Source organism: Lepisosteus platostomus, chromosome 16, assembly GCF_059453375.1.
Source record: "Lepisosteus platostomus isolate fLepPlt1 chromosome 16, fLepPlt1.hap1, whole genome shotgun sequence".
Classification (NCBI taxonomy): domain Eukaryota; kingdom Metazoa; phylum Chordata; class Actinopteri; order Semionotiformes; family Lepisosteidae; genus Lepisosteus; species Lepisosteus platostomus.
The window spans coordinates 13,578,490-13,596,338 of record NC_142626.1 but is presented as its reverse complement, the minus strand read 5'-3'; the positions used below and the strand labels follow the sequence as shown (position 1 = coordinate 13,596,338).

The window sequence follows — 17,849 nt, the reverse complement described above, 5'->3', positions numbered from 1 at the left end:
GATTTGTGAATGTTTCCACAGCCTTCACTTTGTCGTTTTTACACCACGTGTTTGCCCACACACGAATATTCTGTTGCCAGTTCACAATATGAGAAATACTGCTCAATAGGTGGTCATGCGAACCACCTGCGTATGCCCATAGGAAGCAGAACAGCACAGAGACAAACTCAACGTAGTCTCCAATTATCCAGCCTGTAAGCCCGAGGATAAAGCTTTGTTTTATTTCTTAAACCCTTTCTGTTAATGTCCTGTTTTCATTCAGGTAAGGGCCAACTGCTGTACATATGCAATAAAACAGCACCCATGGTGTTCAAATCAAAATTTTTAGCAGAAGACAGACGTTTCATAGCCTTGCTTTGATTTGTGAAACTTTATTTTTTTATGATTTTTTAAATATTAGATAGGAGGGTGGTCTTCACGAGTCAATAGCTTTTGTACAACCAGACCCAAAAGCCTCAAACTCAGTGTTTTACACAATAGGCCTTTCACAGCCTTGCTTTAATTTGTGAAACTTTATTTTTTTAAAATTATTTTTTCAGTATGGCACCATTTGACATGCAATACACTGGGATAGGAGGGTGTTCTTCACGAGTCAATAGCTTTTTCACCACAGCACTCACAATGCTGTAACCAATTGTTTTACACTCTAAACAGGAGCTCTGACCTTTCAAGGTCATGTACTGTACATCTTTTTATGGTTCTTGATTTTTTGAATATAGCACAATTGGGCAGGCAATACACAGGGATAGGGGGATGCTGTTCACGTGTCAATAACGTTTACAGCACAACACTCACAATGCTGCAACCAAGTTTTTACACACTAGGCATTTATTAATCTTTTCTTTAATGTTTTGTGATTTTTTAAGATGGCACCATTGGACAGGCAATATACAAGGATAGGGGGGTGCCCTTCATGAGTCAATAGCTTCTGCACAACCACACCCAAAATTCGACATTCTGTTTATTTCATGTTATTGTTTTTTCACATTATACAGTATATCAGCTGTAAATATAGAAAGTCACAAGCAAAGTGTATGTATTAACATGCTGTGTGGTGTGCAGTCTTGATGATGTGACTGTAACCATCAGGCACGAAGGAGAGAAAAACTAAAAACTCCAAAGGAGAAAAATAAATCTCTGGGGGGTCCAAGGCGTGATGGTTGATCTCCCCTCCAGGTCCTGGCTGTGTATGACAAGCAGCTATTAGAAACAGGTCATATGTACAACCATGCAGAGTGACAGAGTGAATTCTATTTAAGATGCAGTATTATGTGAGAGTAGATGTTAATGTTGAGTGTGGCCCATCCGCTGGGTTGAGACCAGGATCTTGATTTACGTAGGCATTCATATCTGCTGGGGCCCACGCTGTAGAAATCCAGTAGCATCCCTTGTCAGGGGGGATGGAGCTCAATGTCAGTGTTACGTTCTGTTTTTTTAACTCCCCTCTCATGCAGAAATCAATCTTTGGAAGTGGGTGTAACCCTAAATTAAGTCTCTCTGGATTGGTTGAAAAGAGCGGTCCGGTTTTAAATGCCGGTAGGGGACATCCAGAGATGGAGTCTGAAGAGAGGTGTAAAAAGAAGAACGACGAAAATAAGAGAGGTATCGGTTCACAGTTCAAGACCAGAGTATTTGCAGATTTTGCCAGCTCTCTTTGAATCGAATACCTTTTTTCTTTTCTTTTTTCAAAACACATCTAGAGTTAAAAAAATTATGGCTGGGGACAGTTTTGTACAGCACGACAATATATTATTGAGAAGCTCATTTTGGAGTTCTTTCACAATGAATTTTTTGTGATAAATCCAAACACTTCTGACTCTAACCTGTCCAATAACATGGTCTTTAACATCATCGTGGTCTTGTCTTCTTTGTTTCTATATTACTGGGTAGAAAGCTGATCACTGATTTGATGCATCCATATCTAATAATCAAATCTGACACATCTTAATTCTATCTTTGTGATACCTGTGTCCTCATGTAATAAGTTATACTGATTGTGTTTATTTTTTGGATTGTTATTTGATAACTTTTCTGTAGATTAATTTAAAGAATTCTTGCTTCAAGAACTTTGGCTGACATTTCTTCCCAGAACTTTCTGATTTCTTTGGCTTTTCACATCGATGAATGTTGGAATACCCAGTAAGTTGTTCATGATGTCTGCGCCTAACAAAATTATCACAATTATTATTTTGAAAATAATGTCTAATACGTTAGTTATTAGAAATGTTATGCTCACCTGCATCACAAAGACCCCACAGCTCGAGACATCTGTTTGCTTGGTGTGACCAATCACGTTTGGTTGCTAGTTTATATGTAAATCAATATAATTTGTCTAAATAGATGGAACTTGTTCATTATAGATTGAAAGGAAACAACAGTTCAAGAGAAAAATGTTGTGTTAGACTGTTTCTCAGACATCAGACTATGCCGGCTAGACTGCCCGATATTCATTAAAATAATAAAAACACCTCTTGGGTCTATTACATTGTGAAAGCCCAAATGTAAATAATATTTAACAGGTTCCACTCACATAGAGATTCAAACTGCTTTATTAGCATGACCGGTAAATCACAGAGTTGCCAAGGCATATACAGTCTATACAACATCCACAAACATTCACAATGCAAATACAAAAGTATCATAGGACATTAACAAAATACAGACAACATATTGAGAAACAAACTCATTGTTCCTCAGGGTGTGACAGGAGATAAGATACTATTCCAGCTCTATCAATTTTCCTCCCACTGTAGGACAGGTGCACTGTTCCGATTCAGGAAGGCATGGTAATTCCAGGATTAAATTTGTTATATTGGGGACGAATGTAAGTGTAATTCCAGCTACTTTCCGACAGGGCCTCAGAAAGTGCATCTTAGCCTCTATTTCTCCCTGCAGGAAGTGGGGGCTCTGCCCATCCTGCCTGCACAGCCAGCCTGTGTCGCCCGGTTTCTATGGCCAGGCTGTGGTCACTGAGCCTGTACTTTGTCGGGGTCTGTTTCTCTTTGCTGTTTATCATATTGGTCAGATATTGTCTGTGTAGGGTTCTTGTTTGTGTGTGCTGCAGTGGGTGTGGAAATGTTTTTTGTTTTCTGTGATTTGGTAGATTTAGAATTGTGTTGTGCTGTACTGAGGCTGTTTGGTGTCAGTGAGCCTCAGGACCAGCAGGATGAGGAGGCTCACTGAGGCTCACAAGGCCCATTCTACACTGTTATTTGTGGATTTCTCCTCTGTATGCAGTTGTTTTGAATCTTACCTACAGGCAGCAAAGCTACTGTATTATCAAACATTGGTGCTGATCTCAGTCTTGTCAGCTGGGTTGCTGATTTCCTAACAGACGAACTCAGAGTGTGAGAGTCAACAATGTGTTATCTAACAAAAAGTATTCTACTGGGTCCCCAAGGAAGCATATTGTCTCCCTTACTCTTTGTCCAATACACAAACACTTGCAAGAGCTCTCACCACCACAGAATTAAATTTGCAGACTCTGCCATTGCCTGCTGCAAGTAAATGAGTGTTGCTATGGATCTGTCGTTGATGAGTTTGCCAGCTGGTGTGAACAAAATGTCCTCAAGACAAATGTGTCCAACACCAAAGACATGACAACTGACTTCTGGAAAACCCCCTTACCCCCACCCAAACCTATATCAGGGGAGATTCAGCAGAGGTGGTAGAACAATACTAGTACTTGGGGACTGTTCTGAGCTCCAAGTGAAATTTCAAAGCCAATGTTGACATGATCCTCCCAAAAGGACAACAGTGTGTGTTTTTTATAAAGGCAACTTAAGCATTTTAATGTTGATCATTCATTATTGATCTTCTTCTATCGGTTCTTCCTTCAATCTGTTTGAACTTTTACTTGGATGTACTGGTTTGGCTGATTCTGAAGGCAAGAACAAACTGGGCAGTCTTGTGAAAATATGCCCATCTATCATTCACTTGTTTTGCATACAGCAAAATCCATCTGTGACGATCCTTCACCCCCCTTGTCTAACTAATTCCAATGACTTCTATACTATAAAACTCCCCAACTCCAAAAACAGTAGATTAAAATTCTGATTCATACCTGTAGCCATATCCTTACTTAACACTTGATTTCTAAGCAAATATATGCATATTGTTATGATCATGTTTTCTTTTTCTTTTCTGTCTGTATACCAACACTGCTGCTGTAAAACACATGGCCCCTTTGGGTATAATAAAGATTCTCTCTCTCTGTCTCACTCTCTCAGCAGAGTAAATCAGGAACCTGATGCCTGTGTAGTAGGAGCCCAGGTGCTACAGACTGTTCCTGACTGTGCTGCAGACTATTTTCTGCTAACTCATTGATGTACAGTAGATATTGATGTTATCTAGAAACTGATGATATAGGTGTTGGACTCCGGCAGCAGCCCTGTATCATCCCATGACCCCAAAAAAAGAAATCTGTCCTTTTGTTAACAATTATCAATGCACATTATTTTGCCAGGAACACAGTCTTAATCACATCGTAGACTGTAGTTACTATACCACATTGAAAGAGTTAGCAAAACAACCCCAGGGAAAAAAAAAAAACAGAATGAATAAAAAAAATCAATCCAACACCAGACAATAATGATACCTGAGGATAAAGTGCAAGATAAAACAAGCTGAGGAAAAGACAAAAATATGAGCTAAGGATAAATACGGTAAAATGGGTGACAGGGAAAATTGAATTAATGAGGAAAAGGGAATAACAAGGAAAAACCTGCAGATATTCTTACACCAGCACAAAACATAGGGACAAAACAGAAGGAATACAAAACAACTGAACAAAGGAAAGAGACAAGGAAGAAAAGAAAGCCCATTCTTCATGAACCTACACAAAAGAAAAGAAGGTATAAATTGCTTTTCTCCACAAAGACTTCAAAACACATAGTAAGCATAAATAGAAAATAAATGTCCCTAGAAAGGCTGTTTCCTTTTTTCTCTGGTTATCTCACAGTTTGGAAAGGATGATTGTATTCAAAACATGTATGCTAGAATCTGTTTACATATACCTGCCTCCCTACCTGGGTGGATGGAAGATCCATCTCCATTCACTTCTGCCAGCCCTGCCCCTTGTACCCAGTACCCTGATGAACTCAAATAAGCCCAGGCCAGGAAACAATAAAAAGAAGGTATAGAGAGAGAACCCAGAATCCCCTATAGCAGACTGTTTCTGGGCAGGGGAAAAAACTAATAGAAAAACAGCCTAACAGCTACCCAAGTAGTTGTGCTCAAATTCTACCAACACATAAGCAAAAGAGGCATCTATAAGGGCAGACGATAGGAGGTTTTATTAAGAGTCAACATGAATCTAAATGATTCAGTAATCAACACTGTCAGCATCTACAGTAGATGCTCCCCTTGCTGCCACACTGCACACAGGTCAGGGGGAGAGAGAAAATGTACAAGACCAGAGTGGGGTTCAGTCCCCTTGCTGCCCCACTGCACACAGATCAGGGGGAGAGAGAAACTGTACCATACCAGAGTGGGGTTTACCCAGGACTCTAGGGTGACACCCCTACAGTTGCAAACTGTGATGTCCAAGTAATCAGGAACTGAGTTTAATGTCTAATCTGAAGGATGGCCCCTTCACCATGGTGTGGCATAGAATTGGAAATTGAGTTTTCAGCCTCATCCAGTCCATCAATACTCTTGATCTTCCTTTTCTCTGTGCAGCCTCTGTGCAATGATGAATCACAGGCCTAATCCACAGGGTCAGATGTAACAGATCCAGGATCATATCTGAGTCTGTTATGCAGTGCTGGATGGAGTGATCCCAGCAGTGATCTTTCATCCATTTCTAACTGATGCCCCATCTGATGTGAACTTCAGAATTCTGTGATTTCAATGTTTAAATGGATAATTTGTTCAAGAAAATGAATATGGGAGAGCTCATATTTTTTGCATTACAATGCCCAGATATTTAGGTTATTTAGGTGGGTTAGCATGCGTGATATTTATTTAGGTATTAAACTCCCAACAGGAGTTCATCAGTATAATGCTTCATTTATGAAATAAATGTGTGATCTGTTTGTCACACAGTGTGAGACAAGTAAGATGTGTGGAACAGAAAGTACTACAGTTTCTAGGCAGTATTCTAGAGCAGAGAGTCAAGAGTTGGTACTGAGGATTAATCCTGACATTTTATTCTCAGCTGTGCAAGGGTTTTAGACATCTTAGACACATTCAGGAGTTACAACATACTGTATTATGAGCAAATGCATATGCAAAGCCTTCTTGAGACCCACAGATTTAAAGATCTTACTATCCCACTCGCTGACTAAGTCTCAATACTAACACACAGAGAATGGTCTTACATTCTCTTGCTGATAGCCAAGGGATTAAACAGCACTGCCATCGCTTTATCTCAGTACTTCCTGAGTGAATGTTGTTACTTGAATGAGTTCCTGAAGAATGTAGTTATATACATGACAGTGAATGTTCAAGGTTTTTTTGAAGAGAAGAGATCACCAGACAAGTGTGGTGTGGAGAGATTAACTCAATAGAGCCCATCAAAGACAAGATGAAGGTCCTCTCCATGGCTATGTTGTTGTAATTCACAGTAGCACTGTTTGCTGATTTATTGTTTTCTAACTCTAAAATATTTGCAAGTAAGTAAAAAAAGTAAAATAAAGTTTGCTTAAAACAGCAGATAATACAGAATTCAAATCAAAGTCAGAATATTTAAGTGCTGCCACTAACAATTGTTTTGTAAATGATAAATCTATCGACTTTTTTATCGATTAATCGATTAATCTAACAACTAATTTCGTCCAAATAATGCAAGTAGGCATATGAATTACAACATAATAAAACGCATTAAAAAAATTCCATCTTAAATTGTGATTTTCATACATGCTTATGTATGTACTGTAAGTCATAGACGTCGTGAATACAGCTGCTAGATTATTTTTCTGAATCCGAGGGCGTTGGCTTGGCTATGTACCTGGTTAAACAGGCATAAAGAGGCTAAATGTTTGAGAAGTATCAAATAATGCCAATTGAAAGCACAGGGAAGGGGACAGAAACTCATATCTCTTGAAGAGAAGACTGAAGTGGAACAAATATACTATACCTTTGGAGCCGCAGTGCGTGAAATAATTCTATCTATGAAAATTCTGTAACAGTTAATTTTGGCATCGCAGACTCTGGTACAGGCTCACGCTCCGTTCCGAAGGCACAACAAGCATTAATTTTTTAATTACTGCTGTTTGTTATTGCTGTCATCACATTTAAACATTATTTATTCCTACCTTTTTATTGCGACTTCTGTGTATCATTTCTTTGCAGAGTTTCTCTCAACATTTGATTTCTTATTGTTTTGACAATTTCTTGTCACAAATTGAATATAAATGGAGATGAGCAGGGCTGACTATAGACTTTAATAAATCCTTGATGTTCATCGCCAATTTTTCTCTTTTTGGAAAGCCAACCAACTATCTTAAAAAGTAGGTTACAATGTAAGTGTAACATACGTATTCTTAAACGTGTTCTTTGCTATATTTAAAAATACATCTTCCTGAGTCAGCCCGATCAATTGGTAAATCTTTTATTTAAATACTTAAAAATCACTTAATAAAGCTCTCATGTTTTTGGGGGGATTTTATTGCTGCTCAATTTTGGCAGACCGCTAATTTGTATTTTTCAGGTTTTTGTGCATGGAACTAGAGCTGTTGTGGAACACCATCTGTGTTTTACATAGCGAACAAACAACCACTTTGTCTGTTTTTTTAGTGAAATACTCGTACACAGAAGAGACTTCTGGTCGGTATTTGTAGGGACCTTCATTGGCAGAATGTGGTGCAGCTGCCGCCATGATTAGCCTAGTCAAAAACTGTACAGAGCATCGTAGCATCCTGTTAATGGCATGCAATTTGGGGGGGAGGGGGACAATTGGTCGATTAAGAAAATCTGACTAGATTATTGTTTTTGCGTCGATTACATCGATATAATCACGGCAGCCCTAGAATACTTTAATTTTCACCAGGAAAAATGAAATGAAAATGGATAGATCCACAAACAGGAGGCACTTCTTCACACAAAGGCTGGTGGAAGTGTGGAACAAACTACCCAGCTGTGTTGTTGAAGCTGATACCCTGGCTTCTTTCAAGAAACAGCTGGATCCTCAGATCAATCAGCTTCTTAAGTACTTGGGATGAATGGCCTCCCCCGGACGCAATCTTTTTAATGTTCTCATGTTCTTGAGTATGCTACAATAACCAAATTATTAAAAAAATAAAAATGACAACTTTCTGAAGAAAATGACAATGATACATAATTTTCAGTGTCCATGCATTTATTTTCTAACAGAATTATCATATTCATGCCCATGGGGGAGCCAGAGTCTATCCTGGCAAGCAATGGCAGGGTTTACCCTGGATACAGTCAGTCCATCACAGGGCGCATCAGACAAACATAGATGCACACTCACACCAAGGACAGGTATGTCTTTGGATTATGGGAGGAAACTGGAGCACCAGGCAAATACCCACACAAACACATGGAGAACATACAAATTCCACACAGATGGGATTTGAACCCAAGGCTCCAGTGGTGTGAGGAAGCAATGCTCACCACTGCACCACCATGCTGCCCGATTTTCAAATGATTGATAAAACATTGTTCTTTTATCAATTTACTCTTGTGAATTATCTTTGCTAACCCCCTTTAATGTATAAAAACCAGTTGTATGTTTCATGGCTACACAGGGCAGACTGAGAATCTGGAGGATTCTACAGACTTGTACAGCACCACATGCCTGCAGGGCAGCAGAGGTCGCTGTTTCACTAAAAAAAGTAAGCCTTGAAGAGTGAAATTTTGTGTGAAAATTGACTTGTTTCTGGCTTGTTTTCCAACTTGTAAAGTAGAACTCATATTTACAGTCTTTGACCAATAGATAACATATAAGTCATTTTTTTCCTTCATTTTTGACAATGAAGAGTACTTTTCTTTTTCACATGAGTAGAGCTAAGCAAGCATTTAATTCAAATGTGTTAATATTATGTTCCGAATCGTTATGTTATAACTTATGTAAGTCAACAATCTTACTTCGATGTGGCAGCTTCACTAAACCAGTAGTGAGATATTGAGGATCAGTGCACATAAATCACTGTATGGAGTCTGTACTCTGCATACTGTAACCTAAATTAAATAAATCGGAGGATTATGAAACCAGGGCTGAATATACTCATATACTTTTTCCAGTATAGACAGTCAATGTTTAAACAATCTGTTCAATATGTTGTTTAATCAGGTTGTGTTTATGACTTAGATGAAGATCAAATCACACTTTATGAGCAATTAATGCAGGAAGTAGTTCAGGTGGGTAGCTGTGTCAGCATGCGTAGTCTGCAAAGGAACAAGTAATAGGTTTATTCTATGATGAAAAAAGTAGAGAGAAAATACAACATTTCAGCTGTGAAGACAGCAAAGATTAAATAGCACTGGAGAACAAAAGTTGGGAGAGGGGAGGAGGCAGGAGGGGCAGAGAGGCCCTCACCCGGGCCAAAAACAGTCTCACAACCGTATTCCTTTGGTGCTTCCCTACTACTCTAACACACTTTCTAGAACTACTCCATTCTACAGAGTGATCCCTCCATTGGTACCCTTTTTTCTGACCGCCCAATCATCTCATACCGCCGAGCACCCAATCTGCGTAAACTTCTGGTTCACAGCTCCCTTGACCGCACTCGGCAATCATCCCCACCAGGCACCTTCCCCTGCAACAGAACTCGCTGCATCACCTGCATATACATATCTAACAACATGCTCATTCAGGGCCCCTCAGGTCAATTCCAGATCACCCAGATGACATCCTGTACCTCCAGCAACCTCATTTACTGTATCTCCTGCAAAAAATGCCCAGCTATCTACGTTGGGGAAACCGGAAGGAGACTAGGAGACCGCTTCAGAGAACATGTTAGGGCTGGGAAGATTAAAGATTTCTCCAAGCCCATAGTTTCTCATTTCACCTCAGACGACCATGATCACAGTGATCTCTCTGTCTCTGTTTTCAGGGAAGGGTTTCTCAACTCGCACAACAGAAAGACAACAGAAAGGAAACTCATCCTGAAACTAGGTTCACACCATCCCCCTACTCTCAATGACCGACTTATTTTAATGTAATCTTCTCTATTCTCATGCAGGTTTTGACTTCACACCTTTCTTCACCCCTTTCCACTTTGTGCTTCCTGAATGGCCTCTCTGCCTTTCTGCCCCTCCTGCCTCCTCCCCTCTCCCAGCTTTTGTTCTTCTGTGCTATTTAATCTTTGCTGTCTGCCCTGTCTTTCTCACACATGAAGAAGGCTTCACAACTGAAACGTTGTGTTTTCTCTCTTCTCTTTTCAGCATGGAATAAACCTATTGATGTGGGAATACCAAGATAATTCCAAAGGGTTCACTAACTTTTTCTTGTATTGATTAATAAAATAATGTATTAATTTGTTTCTCTGCAGACCATGCTGTCGAAATGCTGAGGCTGGTGCTGGTGGGTAAATCTGGAGCTGGAAAGAGCTGTTCAGGAAACACCATCCTGGGCAGAGAGGAGTTTCAATCTCACTCTGGATTCTCATCTGTGATGAGGCACTGTGAGAAGAAGACAGCAGTGGTTGATGGGAAAACCATCGCTGTGGTTGACACTCCCGGTCTTTCTCAACGCAACACTTCTGATCAAGACATTATCTCTGAGGTTTTGAAGTGCATTGAGCTCTCAAACCCAGGGCCTCATGCCTTTCTCTTGGTGCTGCAGATTGGCCGATTTACTCAGGAGGAGAAGGACTGTGTGCACTGTCTGCTCACGGCTTTTGGGGAGGACGCTACGAAGTACATGATGGTCCTGTTCACCTGTGGAGACCAGTTAAAAGGCTCATCTATTGAGAGTTTAATCAAGGACTGTGCCCCTGACAGTGACATCAGAGTGCTGTTGAAGAGGTGTGGGGACAGGTACCACCTCTTCAACAACACAGACAGGAAAGATCATGCTCAGGTGACACAGCTGCTGAAGAAGATTGACAGCATGGTGGCCAAGAACGGAGGCAGTTGCTACACTCAGGATATGTTCAGAGCAGCAGAGAGGAAGATCAGAGAGAAAGAGGACCTGGCCTCCAGAGAGAGGCGGCTGGTGCTAGTGGGGAGTTCTGGGGTGGGGAAGAGTGCATCAGCCAACACCATTTTGGGCAGACGGGAGTTCAGATCTAAGTGCAGTTTCACATCAGTAACACAGCACTGCACCAAAGGCACAACAGTGATCAATGGGAGACGTGTTGATGTGATTGACTCTCCATCCTTTGTGGGAAGAGACTTTCCCCTTGAAGACATTATCACTGAGCTGATTAGGTGTGTCCAGCTGTGCTCTCCAGGTCCCCATGCCTTTCTCCTGGTTCTGCAGATCGGGAGGTTCACCAGTGAGGAGAGGAGCTTGGTGGAGGTCCTGCAGAAGCTCTTCGGGGAGGGCACTGCCAACTATGTGATCATCCTGTTCACCCATGGAGAAAGTCTGAAAGATGAAATAGTTGAATCTTTAATTGAAAATGCTGATGGAGATTTCCAGGAGCTGATCAGGAAGTGTGGGGGCAGGTATCACACCTTCAGCAACACAGACCCTGGCAATCGCAGTCAAGTGACAAAGTTACTGGATGTGATCGATGAGATGGTGGCAGCAAATGGAGGGACCTGCTATACCAGTGAGATTTATGCTGGATTGGAAGGAGAGATACTACAATCTGCAACCACAGAAACCTCTCGGCAGCAAGGTAAGAGCTGGATTAGGGTGGAATTCTTACTTCTTTCACTCTAGCTATGTAATAACACTCAGATGATAACTTATCCAAGATGACTGTCAATAAACAGTGACATCATTTACAAGTAAACGTGCAAATATATCCAACCTTAATCAATAACTACTTAGTCCAGTACAGGGTGGTGGTGAGCTGGACACTAATCAGTCATAAAACAGTAGGTATAAGACAGGATACACTTGGACAAGACACCAATCCATTGTGGCACAGACGCATACCTGAATGAGACTCCAGTCCGCACACACTCTCTGGACGAGATGTCAGTTCATCATAGGGCACACAAACACCTGGATGAGACTCTAATTCATTACAGAGCACACACACACCCTGGACAAAATACCACTTCATCACAAACACACACCCTGGAAGAAATGTCAGTCCATCACAGGGCAGACACACACATCTTGACATGATGGTCTGTCATGTCAACACGCTTGCTGACATGAGAGACCATCACATACCATCTGCAGATCATCAGGTCAGGCTTGTAATGATCATGAGAGCACTCTCAAGAGTATTTCAGGGCTCATTACAGATCATCCATTTTCATACTTATTAGTCCTAAAGAAACAGTAACTGCAGAAATGGAATAAGGTATGACAAGGACACAGCTCAGGACAGTGGTATTGAGGTGTGGTCAGGGCCCCGGATTCATTAAGGGAAGACTATGGGTTCAAATCCTCAGTGGGGCATACCTGTTTTACCCTTGAGCAAGGTAATGTCATTTTGGATTAAACGTGTGAACCAAATAGATTAATAATAAATCAGTTATAAAACATAAAATAATAAAGTTAAAGGGAACACGCTAGATTACCTAGCCAGGGATTTAATTATTAAGAATAGTGAATTTTCTGTGCATATTATAATGGATGTGGCTATTGTCACAATGATGTGTCACCATTTTGAACTAGATTCAATTTGCTAATGGCCAAGATGAGACAGAAGATGCCAACATTCTTATGAATGAAAATATCCCCTGTGTGGAAACCCATTATGAGAGGGTGGGTTTGTGAAGTTGTGAGGGTGTAAGGCATGACTGAGGGCCTTTAAAATAAGGAAAGACTGCCTAGAGCCCCTCCTAGGACTATCAGACTGCAGTCTGGCTCTGTGACTGGACTTTATCTGTGTCCATCTTTTCTGTTTGTGTATCGCATTTGCAAACTTAAACATTGATAGCAAAGGACCCTGCAAGAGAGCTGTTCTCACATTACACTGTCAGTATTTCTCCTGCAGCCTCAGACTGTGTCTTTACTACCATGTGTTCTGTCTGTTTTAGGGTGGCTGCAGACACTGAAAGACAAACACAAGGCAGCTCTAAAGAGGAAGTTTGAAGTTGTGTCTGAGGGAATTGCTAAGCCAGGAGAGCAGACCCTTCTTAATGACGTCTTTACACACGTGTGGATAACTGAGGGCAGCCGTGTTGAGGTGAATCATGGACATGAGGTCATGCAGGTAGACACCGTCTCCAAAAGCACAAAATCAGATGTTCGCTCCATCAAGTATAGCGATATTTTCAAGCCACTGCCAGGACAGACCAGACCCATCAGGACTGTACTGATGAAGGGAGTTGCTGGCATCGGAAAAACATTCTCTGTGCAAAAATTTATCCTTGACTGGGCTACTGGAAAAGACAACCAGGATTTTGATTTGATTTTTTTTCTTCCATTCTGTAAATTGAATTTGATCAAATCAGAAATGAGTTTACAGGAACTTGTTCAGTGTTTCTGCCCAGAAATTAAATCATCTCCTAATATTTTAGACTGTTGTAAAGTCCTGTTCATCTTTGATGGTCTGGATGGAAGCAGACATCCTTTGAACTTTAGAAGAAACCAGATCTGGTCTAATATGAAAAAGCCAACTTCAGTGGATATATTGATAATAAATCTAATCAATGGTAACTTTCCTGTTGACGCCTCCATCTGGATCACTTCCAGACCGGCTGCAGCAGGTCTGATCCCTCCAGAGCTCATCAGCAGGGTGACAGAGGTTCAGGGGTTCGAAGACCAGCAGAAGGAAGAGTACATCAGAAAGAAGTGTAAGAAAAGAGCTCTAGCAGACAGAAGTATTTCACATTTAAAGACACAGAGGAGTCTTTACATGATGTGCTATGTTCCTGTTTTCTGCTGGATGGTAGTTACTGTTCTGGAGCACACATTGGAACAGAACAGTGGGGAGAGTCCAGGAACTCTGACAGATTTCTATACAAACTTCCTGCTTGTCTTACTAACAGCAAAGGAAGAGAAAGAAGAGAAAGAAAATGTCCTCAAGTCAAATCAAGAAGCAATTCTGAAGCTGGGAAAGCTGGCGTTTGAAAGTCTGGAGAAAAACATCATTGTGTTCAATGACAAAGATCTGAAAAAGTACAACATTGATCTTAACAACTGTTCACTTCACTCAGGGTTGTTCAAGGAAATATTCAAACAAGATTCAGTCTTATTTCAGGAAAAGGTGTACTCCTTTTTACACCTGACTGTCCAGGAGTATTGTGCAGCTCTGTATGTTCTGGGTTCCCATCAAAACAGCAATATTAATCCACTGGAGAAAAGAAACCCACCAGCTTCCACACTGTTCCACTTGAATGAAGTTGTCCTGGGAAGGGCCATCCAGAGCAGGACTGGTCACCTTGACCTGTTTGTCCGATTCCTTTTGGGAATGGGAATGGAGAACAACCAGGAGCTTTTGAAGGGATTCCTGTCACACACACAAGATCACTCCAGTGACATCCAGAAAACAACAGAACACATCAAGAAACTCATTAGAGAAACGTCCTCTCTTGAAAGATGCTTTAACCTTTTCCACTGTCTGAGAGAATTGAAGGACAGGTCTTTAATGGATGCGTTCAATGTGACTCTAGATAAAGTAAAACATTCAGGACAAAGGCTCTCAGCTTCCCAGTGTTCAGCACTCGCCTATTTCTTACTTCTGTCTGAGAAAGAGATTGATGTCTTCAACATGAGTGAATATGCTACATCAGAGGAGTGTGTACGGAAATTGCTACCTGTGGCAAAGATAACAAAAACCCTTAGGTAAGTACCTCAGATTTACTTCACATACAAGGTCCAAACTGTCCCTGTGAGGGGACTTCTGGCTGGTACTCAGTGAAGTGAAGTAGATATATTCATCTTATACTCTAGCACACTTTTTATTTTTCAACATTAAATCCCACAATTAACTATTTTTTACTTTTTAAAAATTATTTGTTATTGATTCTATTGCACAATGTCTAAATATAAAGCTAAAGGCAGTTTGTCAAGTGAAATGCTTACAGTTCATCCTTCAGACAGTCCAGCTGCAGGTGTAATGTATCATGTTACTATTTCTTCTCTGAGTTTTTTTTTCTTTTTTGGACCTGCCGGAAAAAATGTACTTGAGCCCCTGCTCTCATGTGTACAGCCCAGGGCCTCGCTCTGTCATCATGTGCTTTTACCTGTATTAAGTCAGGGAATCGGTGCTGCGGGCAGCCAGGGTTCATGCTAGTTTCGAGACCTCCGTGTGCTATTTGTTTCTAAGGCAGCTGTTTTGGAAAGGGGTTGGGTTGGGCTGGGAGAGGCTGTAGGGATTTTGTTTTCTTTCTAACTTTTTTCTGTTTATTTTATGGTCTAGTTTTTTAATTATTTGGATATCGTACATTCCACTATATCACTCTCCCCCATTGGCTAGTGTATTTTATAATATACCTCATACTAAATTGCAATTAATCAAATTAATACAGTTAACGTTGTGAGCTGGAATATTGAAGGTTTAAATCATCCAGTAAAATGATTTAAGAATGAATGACAGCTGAAGGTAGGAATTGCATTCCTTCTGAAAACTTCGTCTTGTCTCTGACTAGTTTGTGTCTGTAGATATTGCACAAGTCAGACTTGCTACAGCCTGAAGCAGGCAAAGACTGTACAGATGAAGCCCCTATACCACACTGTGGTACACTGCCCACAGAAACATCACTGGACAAAGAATATTGATAGGTGGAACTTGTAGTGTATTAGACATTAGAGAAAACATTAGCTTTATTTAATCTGTTGCCTTATTTCTTTAAATGCACTTAATATAGAATATTAATATCCAATCATGTAACTAAAGGGAATTTTTGATATCTGAAAATAATAAGTTTCTTAACATCATTAACAATATTAATTTATTATTTAAAATATGGCTGCTGGCTGAAATATATATATATTTATATATGAAATACAATATATTTATATAGCTGGTAGTGATTGCATATTCTATATTTTTCATAATCATTGGTATGGAATTGTTTAACTCAGTCACCTGTGGTTATTTTGGAAATATGCTTGTTTTAAATACATTTTGCTGTTTTTATTGTTGTAATGGAAAATGAAAGGCTTGTGAACTGAGTGATGTTTACGTTAAATGGTAGAATTTTCACCTGTGAGACAGCTCTCGGGCTCAATTCCTGACCAATGCAGTATTTTACTATCAAAGAAAGACTCTTCCTTCAGTAGTAAAATACTATAATGTGTACTATACTGACTTATTATTTTATATATCACAGTGAAATATTAAAATAGTATAGTATTTAGCAAAATAGTTAGCAAAATGTGAATACTGTGAGTAAAAAACAGTTGTACCAGATGTTCAGAGAGAGTCAGAGAATTTAAAGATGCCCTTAAGCAGAAATCACAATTGAGGTTTTTAAATGCATGTTTGTTTTTAAATACTAATCATTAAAGCCACTATGCATTATACATTTTATAATTAAAATTTAAAATAAGAAAGAGGAATTAATAAGACAAAAATGACAAACTTTGTTTGATATTTTGATATTCTACAACAATCTTCCTCCTCCCCCTTCTTCTCCTCTTTGATGATGAGGACACTGGGACCCCTGCAGAGTGAAAAGGGGGAAAGGAGGAGGAGGAGGGGTGTAACAGATGAAACATGAAAAAAGAGGGATTTGATATCATGAGAATTTCAATGAGACAGGTCATGTTGCAGTATGACCATAATGTTCTTTAGCATTTATATACATTTGGAGATTTACACGGTTTAAACTGAAGAGCAGTGCTTTTCACTGTAGCATGAACAGGAATCTGTTTCTCAAAGTGAGACTACTCAACCAGATCGCTTTAGTAAATTGGCAAAAGTCTGTGTTTTCAGATTGATTTCATAAAGTGAGATCAAATTGTATTTGGGTAAGTGACTACAGTAACTCCAGGAACTTATGTACTGTATGAACTGGCTTCATCACTATGTTCCTCTCCCCACTGATAGGTGGTGTGCAGTGAGCATACTGGTGCACTTTGGCTGCCTTTTCATTATCATGTGGTTGCTACACATTGGTGGTGGTGGAGGGGAGTCCCCATTATCCGTAAAATCCTTTGAATGGAGTGTCCCAGCTGCAGTTCTCTCCATTTTGAATACTCTTGAGATGTGTCAGTTTGCATCTATACAATCTGTAGGAAATGTGCTTTTCCTGCAGGAATTAGGAATTATTTATTATATACAGTATATATCAGGTAGCTGGACCCAGTTGCTCTGCGACCTGCGTAGGGGAAGACCATACTGTAGATGTCTGAGCTGGATATGCCCAGAGTCTGTCCTGGGAAAGTAGAAGTTTGTATCCGAGCATGAAGGTGGCTGGTGAGCTGCTAGTCGTGGCGAGCTGTATGGCACTGTAATGGAGCAGGGTCTGCATGGCTGAATTCAAGTTCAGTACTTTATGTCCTTAACTAGCTGTACGGAAATAGATTCAGTGAGCTCATACAGTTAAAGAATACAATACAAATATGCAACATAAATCCAATAACAGAATGCATCCACTCTGCACATTCACAAAACACCCTAAACAAACACCAGTAAAAAAATAAATAACAGTGAGATAAATAACAGTGGGGCCTAATGGAGCTGCACAAAAATCTCAGAGTTGAAGTGCATAGTTTATGCATCTCACAGCCTCCAGATAGGTGCTGTTACAGAACCTAGTAGTCCTTGTCTTAATAGACCTAATCTACTTATCAGAGGGGAGAGAAGTAGACAGAGGTTGGGCAGTATATGAAGGGTCAGTGAGAATCTTCACAGCTTTGCATT

The 17,849-nt window shown here is 40.1% G+C and overlaps 1 protein-coding gene across 2 annotated transcripts in view; it reads left to right on the top strand.

The window, feature by feature from the left end:
• LOC148646899 (protein NLRC3-like) overlaps window positions 1-17,849 on the top strand; it is a 1,251,308-nt gene that overhangs the window by 223,190 nt on the left and 1,010,269 nt on the right. The window contains exons 2-3 of one of the 2 annotated variants that reach the window (XM_088608933.1): window positions 10,458-11,753; window positions 13,075-14,824. The exons of the other annotated variant lie outside the window; for it this stretch is intronic. Coding sequence (XP_088465059.1) covers window positions 10,472-11,753; window positions 13,075-14,824 — 3,032 coding nt within the window. The 5' untranslated portion in view covers window positions 10,458-10,471. The remainder of the gene's footprint in view (window positions 1-10,457; window positions 11,754-13,074; window positions 14,825-17,849) is intronic. 2 annotated transcript variants of the gene reach the window in all.